This window comes from Parasteatoda tepidariorum, chromosome 3 (genome assembly GCF_043381705.1).
Source record: "Parasteatoda tepidariorum isolate YZ-2023 chromosome 3, CAS_Ptep_4.0, whole genome shotgun sequence".
Taxonomy (NCBI): Eukaryota; Metazoa; Arthropoda; class Arachnida; order Araneae; family Theridiidae; genus Parasteatoda; species Parasteatoda tepidariorum.
The window spans coordinates 79826711-79845802 of NC_092206.1; the positions used below are offsets into that span (position 1 = coordinate 79826711).

Consider the following 19092-nt stretch of genomic DNA (forward strand, 5'->3'; position numbering starts at 1 on the left):
CATTACTTTATAATACTTTTTTACTTTAAGCCATAGTTATATTGCTCAAATTCCTCTGAATTAAAAAAAAATTAAAAACTTTTGCTGACCGCGAATAGTTTAATGTTCACAATTATTAAATATAAAAATACAGAATCTGGTTATTATAGAAAATCTTAATTTTTTTAACTTTTTGTATCGAACCATAAAATGTTTTTTCAACAGCTTCATTATAAAATGGTCTTGCTTAAATTTTCACTAGCTTCACTAGCTAATTTTCACTATTCCGATTTTTAAGAGAAAATACTTAAGAGAAGAGCCATTGTATTACCGTTTGTTTTCACTTTTTATTTATTTCTCATTTTTTATTAGGAAAGTTTAAAAGTTTTACGATTTAGGCTAACTCTTTAAAAGATCAAAAAAAAAATCAGATCTTTAAAAAACCAAGGTTAACAGGCCTTTTAAGAGGAAATCAGTGAAATAAAAAATGAAAACACTATACATTAAATACCAGTGGGAAAGAAATTCTAACGGTTTTCTGTAAAATGGAATGTATGTATATTTAGGAGCTTTATGTATGTGACAACAATTGCAGAGTTCAAAATTTTATTTTTTTTTTTCTTTTAACAATTTTTATGCTTGAAAAGACTTTTGTTTCGGTGCAAGTAACAAAGAGAAGCTAGTGTTGGTTAGTGGAGATATTTAATAGTTTAAGATTATTTTGTGAACCTTTTTGAAAATGTATACTTATGCACTTACTCAAAGTTTTAAGTTTAAAAAAATCAAAACAATCTGTAAGATTTTTAGATACAATAATAAACTAATTGCTTAGTTGTTAATTTTCTGAGTTCCGTCCATTTTTCAGCAATGTAAGTTATGTATAGTTTTCTTAGCTATGCAGTTTTTCGAATCCAACTTTAAATAATGCAACAATGACTATTTTCGATTTCTATTTCAGAGTGTATGAAAACGGAGTGTATGAAACGGTGGCTTGCACCGTTTCACATTTTCAGAGCTTATAATTTGTAAATTGTTGCACATTTATAAAACCGTGGGCTTACCGGAATCTCGCAAAGAGATTAGAACAACTTTTTATCTTAGGTAAAAGTATATGCCAGTCAATTCAACTGTTGGGCAGAAAATAACAGTTCATAACGCATCGTAACCACCAAATCCAAATGAAACTAGCTCGAACATCAACCCAGTGATTCAAACTTCTATCGTAATGAAACAGAATGGTATTCTGCGTCTCATAATTCTTTGCTGCGATCACTGTCACAGTTAGACAACTCCGATTAGATTTTGACTATCCGAGACGAATCTATGAAATAAAAAAACGTTTACGATTGTAAAATTTTAAAATTTGTTGTACCAAAGACCTGTGTACTGGTGTCTGGTTTGTAGCATTGTGAAATAAGCAAAAAGGATTATGTCTGTAGTTTAGATCATGTCCTAACACACCTCGCTGAGAAAACATTTTCATGTCGATGTCTTTTATCATGATATTCGATTTATTACAATAAAAAGGCACCAACTTATATGAAATCACGTCGCATTTAAATACACGGATCTTATTAAGTGCTTTCACCTAATGTGGTTAAACAACCAGAATTTGAACTGAACTCACCTAATGAAGCTACTTAATTACTACTGTGTGCAACCGAGAGGGCAAGTCCCAGCCCCATTCCTTTTCCCCCATTCCTTTCAATACATGAAGTGTTACCAGTGTCCGGTACTCCCTAATTTGTGTCCTGCACTCTCCAAGACCCATTGCCTAATGAAAAGCCTTGCTCCTATATGCAGCTAAATTTCTTTTTTATGATTTTGAAACCATGAAAGTTGTAAAAAAATCGTATATTCGTTACCGTGGCTAATTTGAAATTTTACAGCGGCCTAGGCCAATAGGCCCATACGCCGAATACAATGGAACAACAATTTTTAATTTGGCAGCAAGTACATGGAAATAAAATGTTAAAAATTTTACAGTGACAACGATGGCAACAAGCCTCTAAAACATTGAAATTCATCAGAAGAAGGTCAACGGATCCTTATAATTTAACATATCGTTCAAAAATTTAACATAAAAATAAACTAAAACAATATTGGTCGTGTTTGGTGTTGTTTCGTTCAGGATAACCGACGCTTATAGTAACGTAATATATCTTACATCACAAACCCATTTTTACTTACTAGATACTACACTTGAAGTAAGGTATCAATAGGATCGAATGGAGAACTAGAGCTAGTTGCTGGGTGAAAGTAAATAGTTAGGAATTACACACAAGGTAATAGTACACATTAGTACAAGCCTGCCCAAAAGGACATGAAATTTGTAAAAATCAGTAAAAATTAAAATTGTAAAAACATTACAATTTTAAAACACTATGTTAAAATAAGAAATCGATTGTACAAAGCCATTAACATGCATAAAATTTCAGGGTATAAAATTATTTGTGGATAAAGGATAGGATTATTTGCGGATGCCGTGGTTAAAAAAAACGTATAGTTTTGTATTGATGGTTTAGTAACTGTACTAGTTGTGAGCAGTTCAGTGATTTAGTGAACAGTTTCAAAACCGTAAAGGTAAAAAATGTTATTTATCTTAAACTTTACGGTTTATCGGATGGACAGGCTCCTACTGGTTATTTTATCATAATTTCAGAATGGAAATTCTATCAGAGTACGTTTATTAAGAGAAAGCAAATTTTTGTGTCTGATTTCGTAACTTAAAACATCATCTGCACTAATTTGGTATTTTTGGGGTCACCCCCTTGAACAATTAAGATTGAGTACTAAAACGGGATGATGTGATTATTAGATATAAAGTTATTTTGGGTGGTTCTTTTTTTTTGCGCACATTATATAAACTTCGGAGAAATTACGTCAATGTGCCGCAACTGCTACAGAGTTGGGCAAAAATGTAATCGATTACATTTTGCGATTGCAGTAATCAATTTCTTGTAATCATGATTACAAGCTATTGATTACAGTAATTGGTTATGTAATCACGATTACAGTTGTAATCAAAATTATGAATATTTGTAATCATGATTACAAGTAATTGACTACTGAAATTGAGTATTGTAATCCGATTGTAGTTGTAATCAAAACTTGCAATCATGATTACAAGTAATTGATTTCTGCGATTGAAACATGCAATGGATAACATTTTCGTTCTACTCTGATGTAATCAAAAATTATGATTACTTGTAATCACAATTACAAGCTATTGACTACATATCAGTAATTATCTGTAATCAAGTAATGTTGTAATCGATTACTGTAATCGACGTCGAACTCTTCACCGCTATCTTGTGAATGTGAACGATAGAGTTTATGCAAAACTAATGTTAACAACACTGCAGGAACACATCTCATCTACTGTGAATGCACATTGATGGATGGGTGTTTAGCGACCAGGTTTGCAAGCATTGAGCATTCGTAATATGTATCAGAAACTTATTGAGAGTATGTATCCTTACATGTGTCAATAGTGTTTATTCGTATGCATTTAAATACTCAGTCCTTCGAAATTATCCTTTAAACTAACCCTGTATTCTAACAGTTGTAAGCTGCTATGGATCAAATTACGGTAAAAAGTGAACGTAGCCTCCGCAATATTTATTTATTTTCAGTGATTCAGGGACTTTACAATAAATATTACTATATTTAAAAATTAGGAATTTTTCCACTAATATTTATTTACCTACAGTGATTCAGTGATTTTACAATAAATTTTATATTAAAAATTATAGTATATAAGATTTTCGTTTCCGCAAAAATTTACGTTAAGAATGGATTTTAAGATAAAAAGTACTAATACCCTGAGTTCTGGTTCTTTTTACCGGAATTTTCTTACATTGTAGGTATTAAATACTTTAATACTCTTTTGATCAGTTTTAGACAGTTTTGAGCCGTAAACTTCGTGTGTCCTGTCCGAAATCAGTTTTCGACAAATATCAAATCCCAACCTGGTATATTAATCCTGGAATAACTTAACTTTAACAATTGTGCAAGCAGCTTAGAAGTTATAAAAGTTCAATTTAAATGCAGACTTATAACACTTCATTTGTGAATTTCTGGAAAACAGAAGTTTATAAAAATCAATACTTTCCTAATTTTCTTTTCAGTTATTCTTCTAATAAAAGATTCCTAATTGCACACGTTATTGATAGTAAAATCACATAAAAATAATTTTAGTTTCATTTATCGGTGTTAAGAAAGATTTTACAACAAATTATGGAAATAACAACGGTAATTTCGTGTTCAAGCTGCTTAGAAGTTATAAGCTCCTTTTTAAAAAAATTTTCTCATTCTTTCAATACCGATTTTCAACATTCACTTCCAATTTAATTCAATTAGCTAATTTTTGAAGAGATAAACCTTTCAAAACTCCTTTCAAAGATATTACACATAAATACTTTATCAAAAAGGTTTCCGTGTCTACAACTAGATATTAGTTTTGTTGAATCAACTAATTAAATTTGATCAATCGTTCAAACTGATATTAAGAATAAAAGTTACTCCAGAGAAAATTCTTACAAGCACGAGCACTTTAGAGATGAGTAAATTATTTTGAAAGCGAATGAACATTTCAAGATAATTAGAAGTCATGATGTATTATGTCATTTAATGAGTACTGTGCAATAAAGATATCTAGAAATAATTTTAAAGATGAGTGATTTACTTATCATTGAATGAATATTTCGACTAACTTGGGAATAGAAGAGAAACTCATCAACTTGATAATTACTGAATTTCCTTTAATTTCCTTCAAATAAATGAAGAATGTGAAACAGTTAGATTAATTTGATATCAAGAAAAGTAATTAAACTTCATAATAACTGCAGAAGAAAGTACTTCTATTAAAAAGGGTTTACTTTTAAAACTATTTTCAAATGAATTTCAATACATTATATATTACATACAATAGATGTAATAACTGGATCGTAAATTAGGCTTTCATAATTATTTTAAAGATGATTCTCTCTCACTCTATTTCTCAGATGCATTTGAAAATGTACAAAATATTACTCATAATAATTTTGAGAAAAAATATTTCCCCTCTTTTTCTAAAAAGAATTTTATCTTAACGTAAATAAAGATATCTATTACAGATTACTTGTAACTTAAATTGAAAAATAATTTAATTAAGAAAAATTGTGTAACAAAAGTTTATCCTATTTCTTCGACAGATTGGTGAATTAGTTTAAAATATGAATTTGAAAACAAGAGATACTGTTCAACATGATGAAATCAAGAACATAGATGAAATTGTTCCAAAGAAAATAAGTAGAAAGTGTGCAAAAAACATAAATATATATTCCAAACAAGGGCGCTTTCAAACGAATAAACAAAAGTGTACTTTAAAGTTATCTCCTGGCCCTCGTGATCAGGACTCAAAAGGCTCATCAATTCAAGCCTTATCGAAAATCAGAAAGGCAGACACAAAAGTTAAAAAATTAACTTGGTTGTTACTGCTGTTTTTAGGAATCGGTGGGTGCGTTTATGAGATTCAAAATTTTTTAAACGTTTATCAGACTTTTCCTATTGTCATTACAGTAGAAGATGAATACGAGTCGAAATTAAAATTTCCAGCCGTTACTGTCTGTAACTTGAATCGACTGAAAAGTGTGTATGACTATTGTATAAACCTTGACATCATTGATCATTGTATAAACTTAAGTCGGATATCTGGATTTGTGCATATTTCTGAGCGACGAAACATTATTTCCTGCTCATATTTTCGAAATCAAACTGTTTTTAACTCTAAAAAAAAAGAATCAACTTCTTTTGCTCGTTACATGAAAATGGATGATAAAAACCAAAGATTTGTTGGACATCAGAAAGCAGATCTAATCAAATATTGTGTTTTCAACATGCAGTTATGCTCTCTTGACGACTTTATTCATTTCCAAAGCTTGCAATATGGAAATTGCTTTACTTTTAACACAAGTGATTTAGAGACGACATCAATAGGGTACAAAAGTGGTTTGGAATTACTTCTGAATGTAGAGACAGAACAATATTCAACTACTACACCTAGCATGGCAATCGGTGTAAGAGTATCGATTCATAATATTTCAGAAGAGCCGAATCCGGAAAAAGACGGAGTAAATATCAGTCCTGGTTACGAAACTTCAATTGCTTTGAAGCAATATAATATCGAACGTCTACCATCGCCATTTAAAGATCATTGTCTCGATTACCATATGCATAATTACTATAGTAACGAAGCTCAATGTATCAAAATGTGTCTCCAAAGCCAAAGTTTGAATATTTGTGGTTGCGTTGACCCTTCTGTCATTTTTATTTCAGATTTAAAACACTGCGATTTCGAAAACAAAACAGACGTATGTTGCTTAGATGATGTGCAAAACCAAATCTCTGGGAATGTTTCCATGTGTGACTGCCCTTTATCTTGTTATTCGACCTCATACCGTAGAGAGATATCAATGGCTGCTTTGCCAATCAAATCACGTTTTTTTTGTTAATGGAACTAGTTTATTAACAAATTTCAAAGACAATTATGCCATTTTGAGAGTATATTACAAAACTTTGTCTCACCGTACGTACAAACAATTACCCATGTTTAGTAGCTCTGAAATATTTAGCTGTTTAGGTGGTGCTATGTCACTTTGGCTGGGTATTTCAATATTTTCCTTTATTGAAGTCGCGGATATTTTAATTGTCTTTTGTCGTTATGCGTATCATACCATTTATAAAATATTGCATAATCTTTAAATTTTGTACCTACAAACTAACAAAATTCCATCTGTTTATTGATATGATCTAAAACACACTAGTGGTGTTAAAAAAATTATAACAAGAAAATAAATGAGTTTAGAAAACAATTTTTGACGGAAATTAATGTGAGAGAGCATAATCATTTTTCAAGAGTTTCGGATTTTATTTAAAAATATTTTCAACAGATGGCTCTGTATATATTTGCAACGGAAAACGTTTCAGAGAAAAATTATCGGAAAGCAAGTAATATGATTTTTTGATACATTTACTATTATTATGAGATTTTTAATTGGTTTTCCTTGATTTTCATGGTGAATGTCTCCAACGCTATCTGTCAAAAAATTTTGAACTAAAAAAAAAAAAAAAGCCTGAAGCTGTTATACGAACTTCTTGTCTTGTTACACGAATTTATTGCTAGAGTTGTTCCTTTAATCTTTACCGTTTTCTTGCTGAAAAAAATTCTTGTCACAATTACTAAGCAGGTATGTTCCATTGCAAGTTAATAAACGTCTTTTCGCACAATATTAAACTTGCGGTATTTGTGAAGAATAGTCAATTTTTAAAATTTCTTTAAAAAAGCGTTCTTTCTGCTATCTATATCTTAATCTGCTTAATTTTAAGGTTTTACATAGATTTATCTCGTTATGAATTTTTTAAAAACTTAAGTGCAACTTATTAATATCTTTTTGCTTTGCATCATTCAATGTTTATGATGCCTTGTTTAGAAAATGTTTAACATTTCTTTGCCTGATGTATTTGCAAACTATTGTCTAGATTTAATAGTTCTTAAGCAAGTTGTTGTTTATGTGGTGCAATGTCAGTTTTCTTATTTTTCCTCTTTATCCTTTAAGTTCTAGATATTTTATCCTCTCACAATATTTCAAACAAGACCTTTAAAATAAATAGAGCTTTAAATGAAATATAAGAGTAAAAAAATGAAACAATAACCATAAAATTTATGCAAGTCTGAAAATATTTGTTACTAAAGTTATTCACCGTATTTTCAAATTTAATGATTTATAAATTGAAGCAAAAAGCATTGAACAAACTTTTAAGGACCGTCCCTAAAAGGCAAAAATACCACAAAAAGTTGTTTTCCAGAAAATGTTTATATTTCGAGCAGTTAAGTTTTTGTATTCATGAACAATTTTGCATTTAACTTTTTATCAACTGATAACATCAGTACAGTATCGTGTTTTATTTTTTGGTGCGTGCTGAACATCTTATTTCAGACATTCTTCAATTCTTTCTTCTCTATTGAAGAATTTTAATAGAAAATGTCAAGCCGTTTTTTTTTTATCTTATTAGAAAGTGTTTTGCATTGCAATCAATAAAAAATAATACGAATCTATAGAAACAACTTTTCAAAATTAATAATGTTTACTCTTTCTAAATATTTACAACAGCTCACGATATTATAAACATGTTGTTCATATAAACATTCATGAAAATTGTAGCTTGTGTTCAAGTTTATTTTTGTTTCATAGCTGAATGTTTTATTATCTGAAACTCATTAATTTTTGGAGAAAAAAAACATTTCAGTTTTAAACTGAAAATACTTAAAATACAAAATTCACTTAAAATTGCGGATAAGTTAGTCCCATAATTTCAAACTACAAACATTAAGATAGTTTAAATATTAAACTATTGATGAAACCGATGTTGATAAAACTGTGATTATAGATCTAAAAATATTTTTGAAAATAAAATTAGTTTGCAATAGTGTTTTACCTTATAATAACAATATATCACTAGAACTTATATAATATTTATTGGGATAAATTAAATTTATGAAGACAAGATTTAGTGAAGGTTAAAAACAACTATATACTTAAAACGATGCAAATTTTCCAAATGTTTAAAATTATAATTATTGAATTGTTGGTGTTTTTTACAAGGTAAGAAGAAATATTTTCTGATAGTAAACAAAACATTAAATTTGTAGAAGTGAATTATATTGAATGATTCGAATTTGAAAATTGGATGCAAGAAGAAAAATTTTTACTTGAAAAGCAATTGCACTGAAAAATTTAGTCTTCAGAAGGCAGTCTAGACAGAAGGTTCCAGATTTATTATGTTGTAAATAAAAGAACTAAACATTAGAGATGATTGAAAGCGACGCATTTTATTAAATAAAAGATAGAGTGAAGAAAATAGAATTATGATCATAATTCTGTTTTTTTATAGTGAAAACTCTAGAACTCACATAAAATTACAAATATCTGTATGTTGTTTATGAATTTTTTGTACGAACCTTTTTTTGATTTCACACTAATATTATTTCCCTATTTCCTTACATTTCTCTTAATCAGCATTTTTTGAAGATGATTTTTAATGCTTCCCCCTTCTTATGTTATTTTAGATGCCATAAGTGGCTAAATTTTGAAAATTTGAGTTACTTTGTTGTGAAAAAATGGTTCTGGTTAATATAAAAAGTTAACATGTAAATATCTTTGTAATAAAATATAGTATGAAAAATTGCATTGTATTTTATTCGTTAAACTGAGAATTTAAAAAAAAAAATTAATATTAAGCAAATGCAAATCATTGAATTATTTTCCTATATATTTCTAATAACATTCATTAGTCAGTGACATTTTAAAAATATTTTTATTACTACTTTTGCTATTAAAAGCAAAAACTTAGCACTGATTTTTTTAAGCTTTCATTTTAGTCAACTAAATTAATTTTAAAATTCCAATCAATGCAGGATTTAAACTTATGACTTATATGCTTGTTTATTAAATTTAAATATCGCAAAATGTATTTGTCTTTTTAGAAGTCGAAATATTCTTAAACATTTAATAAATATTTATAATAACTAATATTAAAAAAATATACATGGTCTAAAATATTTAATTTAAGAGATTAATAGTTTCGGGAAAAAAATTAAATCATGAGATCAAGTAGTATTTAAATGTAAGAAATTTTGTTTAAGCATTACAAATGCACAACACTAGGAAAAACTTCAAAAATTTAAAAAAGAAAAAAAGTTCAAATAAATATAATTAGTCATTATTTTGATTTGTGTTTTGAAAACTTTTGGGGATCTATAATTTTATATTTTCTCAAATAAATTAAGCTATGAATACGAATGATTATCTGACTATTGTTGGAGAAAAATGTATCATAATAAATGGCATTTGAGTCCATTATCTAAATTCAATGAAAGCGATTTGTTACACAATATAAAACGCAAAAGATCTATTTTATTGTCTGAAGTTTCAAAAAGAATATTCTATATAACCGAAGTGCTTCTTATAATGTTTATCTATTTCTTTTTTTATCGTACAAAAGACGCACAGTAATGAATGCATTGAAGATAGAAATTTCATTAAAATAATTCTTTTTAGTTTTATTGATTTGAAATTGAATATTTTTAATTGAAAAATGCATAAAAAGATAGATAATTTAATGTTTTTTATTTATTTATAATTATTTTTCTGAAAATTTAATGGGAATAATTGTTTGTGATCAAGTTATTTTGATTGTATAGTAAAACTATTATTAAATCATATAAACTAAATTATCAAAAACTATTTGTAGACCAAAAGGCACAACTGATATTACAGATGTGTGCTGTATTTTAGATTTGTTGCAAGCTGCATATTGCATTGCATAAACCATACAAATTAAAGTTTGTAAAACAATCATAATTTCAATATTACAATGTCTTCTTGATGTCTTTAAAGGTATTTGACTTACAACTTTCAATGAAATAAATAATATTCTCTTTGTCAGTTCAGCAATCCTTGAGTTATATGTCAATCATTTTGAGAATTATTTCGCCATGAAATCACGAGATTTGTCACAAAAGGGAAATCTTAAATATATGACGAAAATGTTTCCTCAACTCGAAACCTCATCATAGTGCATGGCGGGTGATTGTCAACTAGAAGATAAAGCTGAAATAAAGACTAGACAATTGAAAATAAAGGGATGGATCAAGCCAACTAGCCTATATGGTGGTCAAGGAGTTGTATGGTGCTGGCCTGTATGGTGGTCAAGGATTTGTATTGTGCTGGCCTGTATGGTGGTCATGGATTTGTATGGTGCTGGCCTGTATGGTGGTCAACCATGAGGTTCACGGGCTCGAATCTCACTTCGGGCATGGGCGTAATTTATCAATCTGCCCTCCTGGTGATGTTTAGACGACATTGATGGTGCCCCTGGTAAAGTGACCAGAAGGCCTGCATGGTGACCACGGTAAAGTGTAGCAGAAAAATTAGATACATTAGTAGCAATGTAATGAGAAATAATGGAATATTAGAATAATTAAATTAGAAATAATTTAATTTAGAATTAATGAACAAATTGGGATTCTACTTAATATTAAATGTGAGATATCATTCCTATAATATTTCCTATAATTCTCCGAGAGATATGTGAATTACTCCAGGTGTTCCGCTTTTAACTTTTAGTTCTTTTGAAGCTGTAATGACAACTGCTGGTTAGATACTCCATTATAATATTCAAAGCATGATGTAATATTGTTCTCTGTTTTTATTCGCAAACGCTCGCCAACTCTATGAATAATTACTGAATACAAACACCATAAATCGTGGCCTCTCTACTTGTCACGATTGCCATTTATATTGAGTGAATATTTTTTTAAATCCTTTCTGCCAACTGTGCAACATTCGTGAAGAAATGGACGCGAGCCTTTTGAATCATTCCCCTGCACTGGACTCTGGACACTTACAGTAGAAATACAGAAGAGCTCGGCACAAAATGAATGATTTAGACTTACTGTAGTTTCAGTTTTGTTGTTGCTATCTCTGTTCCTTATTCTAATTTTATTGCTTGTTTTTGTCTGCAATTATCTTTTAATGTACCATTAGAAATAAAATAAATAAAATATTTCAAAAGTGTGCCAGACAAACATTGCTCGTTTTTCTCGACTAGTATGTACCTTAGTGACTAGTATCTCGACTAGCTACCAGAATATGATAATAATTACCAGGTTCCTAAATCTGTGGGAACAACAAAAAAGGTGATAATTTTATTCAAAGCGCTTTGGAAAGGATTTTCATAAAATTAACAATAAAATATTGTTTTAAAATGTGTGTCAAAAGTTGGTAAGCGTCGTATAATTTGGAAATTTTATCATACCTCCGAACATGGCATAAAAACCATTTATTCTGTTAAATTTATTTTTCAGTATTGCATTATTTACTAAATGTGTAGAAATAAAACTTTAATTAATTTCGAAAGCAAAAATTTCCAGTAAAACCGTTACCATTTGAATATACAAATTAGCAAATGACTGGTTCAAATGTTTTTATTTCCAGAATTTCGGTATTTTTTTAAAGAAATTTCCTTACCATACAGTCCGGTTTTATCAGAATTCTTCGCTGTGTGATATTTGCAATAAGTGCAGTACTTGTGAAGATGATGAATGTCGGCGGATATGACGAACAAATGACGTCATATTTAGTGGATTGAAATTATTTATGATATGCAGAAACATTTAGTTTTTCTTACTCCTGTTTTAGGTGAACTAACAGAGCTTCTGGTAGTCAATATTTCTATATAATATCGATTAAAGCTTTTCTCTTTATTGTTGAAAACTAGGTTTATTATTCTTTTTAATTTAATATAATATTATGTTATAATAATATTTCTTAAAAAGGCCGTTTTTGTCCACACGAGCTCCACTACTCGGGGCTTATGGTCATGCTGGGGGGCTAATGTGGACAAACTTGTATTATTAAGTAAAAATTTATTTTCAACTCAGTAAGGTATATTTGAAGTTAAAATAAAAACAATTTTTAATCTAAACTTTATTGAAGAGTAAATATTGATATAATATACCTATTAATTAAAATACTAATTTATAAGAGAGCATTTAGACAGACATTTCAAACGTAAATCATTAGATTGAAAAATTATTATTCAATTTGACTTGATAGCGTGGAACCAATTTTAAGTTGAATCAATTTTAATAGCCATAGTTTTAATATGATGAGGAAATGGTCCGAATAAACAACAGACGGTGCTCGTGACTTTGATATATTTCCCCCACTGAAGCAATGAAACCAACTTGTCAGAGGGAAGATGGCACTGTTTGTATACATATATTTTTTTTACTTTAATGTACGGCAAAAATTAATTTAGCAAATGTGAATTGCATTCTTTTAACAAACTTGTTAAAATATCTCCCTTCTCTTAAAACCTTTAAAAAGTGATTCAATATAAAGGTTTCCTATTAAATGGTTTAGATTATAACGAAAAACCATTATATTTGCTAAGGTATATCAACACACTCTGATTTACAAAATAAATAACATCAAATGATTTATATTTGTAACTAATTCATATTTCTTATATTGGACGTAAGCTGGTATAGCCTGGTTGGTAGAGCGTTTTTCCCATTTTCAAGTTGTCGTGAGCTCGATTTCCGCCGAACGAAGACTCGCCATGCAGTAAACGGTGACTGGTGCACGTTAAATAAGTTGGGTCACAAAGTCCTACAACCTCTGGAGGAGCTGAATTAGAGATTGATCGCTCTCTGATTCGGGTCCAACATTACGAGCTATGCATGAATGAATGAATGTATGAGTGCGTCCGCCCTGTGAACGAGCTGTAACGGGTGTGTGGCTGAAGTCGTATTCTTGGCAAACAGATGGCGCCACTGAAAAACAAGAAACGCCCCATGTGCCTTAAATTCGCTTGATTTTACCAAACAGGCTGGCTGGCACTCGCAAGTAGCATTAGAAACGACAACATATTGGAAGTTGAAAAGGGTCAATGTGTATGCGTCCACACTAACCCCACGAAGATACGTGTTTGCATAATGTCTAATATTGGTTAATTAAAAGTATACATAGCAAAAGTTTATATCAAAAAAGGTGAAAAAACCATATAATTCATAATACACTGGTGTGCAAAACTTAAGCAAAAGTGCGTTTTTTGTCATAACTTTACAAGAAATCATCCGATTGACATAAAATTAGAATATGATGTACATTATTTTGTACTTGAACGATGGTAAAAGAATAATGGCGCAGAAATGAATATAAAGCTTAAAGTAGGGTATGGAGCAAAAAAAGGGTTTATTTGACATATAGTGGCGTTACACGTGATTGCCTGAAGAAGCGTAAGTACAACTGGCAGATGTTCCCTAGTATGGGATATGCCCTCCCCTTACTGTAATTGTTGCTTGGCATCGTCTCTCCATGCTAAGCACCAGATTATCCAGGAGTTCTTGGGGTAAATGTCTCCATTCCTCCTTTAACGCATCTTTCAGCTAATGGGTGTTACCAAGAGGATACTGTCGTGTCGCAAGACGTCTCCCTAATGCATCCCACACATGCTCTATGGGATTTAGATCTGGAGAGTAAGCTGGCTAATCCATTCATGTGATTTCTTCACCTTCCAGTAGCTCTTGAACATTAGCAGTACGGTGTGGCCGAGCATTGTCATCCATAAAAATGAAGTCTGGTCCAATGGCCCCACGGAACAGACGCTCATGGGGTAGGATTACCTCATTGCAGTAGCGGTCTCCAGTTACAGAACCTCGGTCGAAGATCTGAAGCTCAGACAGCCCGTTCAACATAATGCCACCCCAGACGACAACTCCAGGACCACCGAAACGAACTCTTTCCGCGATGTTGTTGGGGTGAAATCGAACTCCAACCTCTCTCCAGATCAACTGACGTTGAGAATCGCTTGTAGCACTAAAACGACTCTCATCTGTGAAGAGGACTCGACTCCATTGATGAGGTGTCCAGGTTTCGTGTTCTCTGCACCACTCTAAACGGTGCCGCCGATGGCTAACTTTTAAAGCTATGCAGCGTTCAGGACGTCAAGCAAATAAGCCACCTTTGTGGAGGCGTCTGGTCACTGTAAATCTTGATACTTGTCGTCCTGTGGCTGTGCACAGTTGCTGAGATATGGCGCTCGCTGACTGAAAACGGTTTCTTTTTGCCTGGAGGTCAATGCAACGGTTATCTCTTGGTGTTGTTTTCCTTGGACGTCCACCACCAAGCTTCCCAATCATTCTTCCTCGAGTAAAGTCGTCTGAATCATTTCTTGATGACATGTTTCACAAAACAAATCACTTGCACTTGCAGCGAATGTCTTTAACTACGGTGCTCTTCCTCCTTTTATCACAACTTTGACCTGCACGCGCCGACCCACAAGGTTTACGTACACTTACATAACCTACGACGTTTTATTTCTAAAATTTGCATGCAAATAATCTTTCTAATGAATTACGTGCATATTATACTGCATTTTCATGGCTATCTTATACTTTGTTGGGGAGCTGTGGCCGAAACACCACTTGTTGCTTAAGTTTTGCACAGCAGTGTATATCACCTTTTATTGAAATTTTGGAAATAAAATATGTTAATAAAAGAATAAAGACAAAATTCAGAAGCTATTTTTTTTTCCTAAAACCTTGCTTAAAAAATTTCTACTAAATTAACCTCAGTCAGATTATGCAACTACACATTAAAGTGAATATCAAAGCTACCAATCTACGATACCTCATAAATGAAATTTGACCAATAAATAAAATTGTTATTCAAGATGTACCCCATGTTTACACTAGCCCCCTTCTCTCTTAACAGCAAAGTAGAATAAAGAATATAAATATTAAAGGAAAATATCTTTAAATTCGCGATCGCAACGAACTATAGGGGGCGTCGTTGTAAGACACGAATACCTGCGATTTATATATGAATAGTCATTCAGTTACTCTGGAGACGTCTTGAATGTAGCGTGCAGCATTGTAACGTTCCTACTTTATTGTTGCTTATTAAATTTAAAAAAGAAAAATGTTTGATATTCTTTCTTAAGCAAACGAAGACAAAGTGGTATCTCTTTTTTTTTTTGAAGAAGGAGCATCCAAAACACATCGGTAAAATATTTGTAAATAAACAGAAAAAAATATGTATATTCTTATAAGAGTTAAAACCTAATTCCTAAGAAATAGCCTTACTAAAATTATGATATAACCTGAAAGGCCCATTTAAGCTTTACATTCCATAGTTTTAAGAATCATATTACTTCAAACATTAAAATAAGCAAAAAGTATACATAAACTTCATAATTTTATATAATTTAATTTTGTAAAAAAAGTTTTTGACAACAATTTTTATCAAAAAATTTTAAGTTTTAATAAAAATCATTATTTAGAAACTAAAAAACGTAAAATAAAGAATGCTTACGATACAAAGCGAAAAAGAAAATACCAATCCCAAAAATTCCTTACATTAAAATAAACAACTTTCATGTTTTTTCGTTTCGGATTCAAAATACGGACATAGGAAACCATTCTATGGTAAACTAACATCAAATAAGAAAAAAATTATTTAAAAGGAAAATTTTTTATTTTATTAAAAATTAACACTTACCTGCTTTATAAATCAAAAGAATTCCAAAATGATTTGTTCTTCGATTTTTGTTATTTTTACGTGCTACGAAAATGCGTCTTTGGGATTTGCCAAAAATAAACAAGATGCAATTTTATTTTTTCAGGAGCAAAATATTTTGCCCATTGTCCACCGAAATCCGATAAACTAATTTGATTTTAAATAAAGTGTTTTATTTTATGATTTGTCGCAAACATTTTAGGTGTAGATTGGTGGCACTTAAAAACCGCCAAATCTGTAGTTGCGGTAGCGTTAATACGTAAATACCGATTTTTTATTCCATACTTTTTTGAATCATATTACTTCAAACATTAGAATATGCAAGAAGTATACATAAACACATAATGTTATACCACTTAATTTTTCAAAAAAATTATTTTAACAACAATTTTTATCAAAAAAATTATAAACTAAAAGACGCAAAATAAAGAATTCATAGGATAATAGTTTATCCCTTCATTACTTTTAGATAACATACTACACAGCAAAATTTTATAATTGTAAGATCTTGATATGAATATGTAGCTAAAAACAGAATAGCTGAATTCTAGTTGAAATTATTCTTTCAAAAATAAAAAATACTTTCCAAGAAAACGATAAAAATTAATTAAGAATCAGCACAAATGGCACTATTTCAAGTAATTTAGTTAATTTTTTATTGTTGTTTTCCGAATTATATGGATACAGAAATATATACTATTCTATAACGAAGAAGAATATTCTATAACTATTACAGTTCTGTACGTTCTGAATTCACATTTATTTATTAGAATGACGAAAGCAATGTTGACTTCACTTTAATTTGTAATGAATTAAAGACAGAAGAAATGCATTTTACCTTAATACACTCATCTGTAACAGTATGCGATAGCAAAATCGGAAGTTATCAGTTTTNAAATAGATTAGATTAGAAAATTAGAGAAATAGGAGTTAAAAACTTCTTTCTTCGAAATCTTAAACTTAATGTTAAATTTTGAATTCGCGATCGCAACGAACTATAGGGGGCGTTGTTGTATGAGACTAATACCTGCGATTTCTATATGAACAGACATTCAGTTACTCTGGAGACGTCTCTAATGTAGCGTGTAACATTGTAACGTTCCTTCTTTATCATAGCTTATTAAATTTAAAAAAGAAAAATGTTTGATATCCTTTCTTATGCAACGGAAAACAAGATGGCATCACTTTTTTTTAAAAGAAGGAACATCCAAAACACATTTGAAATATATTTGTAAATAAACAGAGAAAAATATGTATCTTCTTATTAGAGTTAAACCTAATGCCTGAGAAATAGTTTTACTAAATTTAAAGATATAACCTGAGAGGCCTATTTAAACTTTACATTCCATAGTTTTAAGAATTATATTACTTCAAACATTAAAATAAGCAAAAAGTATACATAAGCTTCACAGTTTTATTTAATTTAATTTTGTAAAAAAAGTTTTTTGACAAAAATTTTTATCAAAAAATTTTAAGTTTTAATAAAAATCATTATTCAGAAACTAAAAAACGCAAAATAAAGAATGCTTACGATGCAGAGCAAAAAAGAAAAAACCAATTCTAAAAATTCCTTACATTAAAATAAACAACTTTCATGTTTTTTCTTTTTGGATTCATACTCAGACATAGAAAACCATTCTATGGAAAACTATCATCAAATAAGAAAAAAAATTCTTAAAAGTAAAATTTTTTATTTTATAAAAATTAACACTTACCTGCTTTATAAATCAAAAGAATTCCAAAATGATTTGTTCTTCGATTTTTGTCACCATTTTTAAGTGCTACGAAAATGCGTCTTTGGGATTTGCCAAAAATAGAACAAGATGCAATTTTATTTTTTCAGGAGCAAAATATTTTGCCCATTGTCCACAGAAATCCGATAAACTACTTTGATTTTAAATAAAGTGTTTTATTTTATGATTTGTCGCAAAAATTTTAGGTGTAGATTGGTGGCACTTAAAAACCGCCAAATCTGTAGTTGCGGTAGCGTTAATACGTAAATGCCGATTTTTTATTCTATACTTTTTTGAATCATATTACTTCAAACATTACAATATGCAAGAAGTATACATAAACACATAATGTTATACCACTTAATTTTTCAAAGCAATTATTTTAACAACAATTTTTATCAAAAAAATTTTAAACTAAAAGATGCAAAATAAAGAATTCATAGGATAATAGTTTATCCCTTCATTACTTTTTGATAACATACTACACAGCAAAATTTTATAATTGTAAGATCTTGATATGAATATGTAGCTAAAAACAGAATAGCTGAATTCTAGTTGAAATTATTCTTTCAAAACTAAAAAATACTTACCAAGAAAACGATAAAATTAATTAAGAATCAGCACAAATGGCACTATTTCAAGTAACTTGGATAATTTTTTATTGTTGTTTTCCGAATTATATGGATACAGAAATATATATTATTCTATAACGAAGAAGAATATTCTATAACTATTACAGTTCGGTACGTTCTGAATTCACATTTATTTATTAGAACGACGAAAGCAATGCTGACTTCACTTTAATTTGTAATGAAATAAAGACAGAAGAAATGCATTTTACCTTAATACACTCATCTGTAACAGTATGCGATAGCAAAATCGGAAGTTATCAGTTGCAAGTTTGTTGATAATAGAAGTTAAAAATTATTGAGAAATTTCTCTTCAAATGTTCGGCGTGTTCTGAGTCTGAAAGATATCCCAATATTCTGGAGAGTTTATTCAAGTTCTTCGGCTTTTCCTTAGGGAAATTTTGCTTTTTATTTGCTGCTAAGAAAATGGCGTAGGATTCTGCAAAATGATTTCGATGGAACTAAATGAAAACGTGATAAATTAATATCTGATATTTTCAGGCTCCCGCTAGAGGGCGTACTCGAGCGTTGCGATCGCGAATTAGGGATACAAAAATATTTTATTAAAAAAAACACTTTAATTACTTTTATTAATTTTAAGCTGATGACAACCAAAAAAAAAAA

The 19092-nt window shown here is 30.0% G+C and overlaps 1 protein-coding gene across 1 annotated transcript; it reads left to right on the top strand.

Annotated features, from left to right (window-relative positions):
* The first annotated feature begins 5789 nt into the window (after positions 1-5789).
* Positions 5790-6473, top strand: LOC139425275 (degenerin unc-8-like). Its single transcript, XM_071179242.1, has one exon. It carries the CDS (start codon positions 5790-5792, stop codon positions 6471-6473), a length of 684 nt encoding a protein of 227 aa, XP_071035343.1.
* Positions 6474-19092: the final 12619 nt, after the last annotated feature.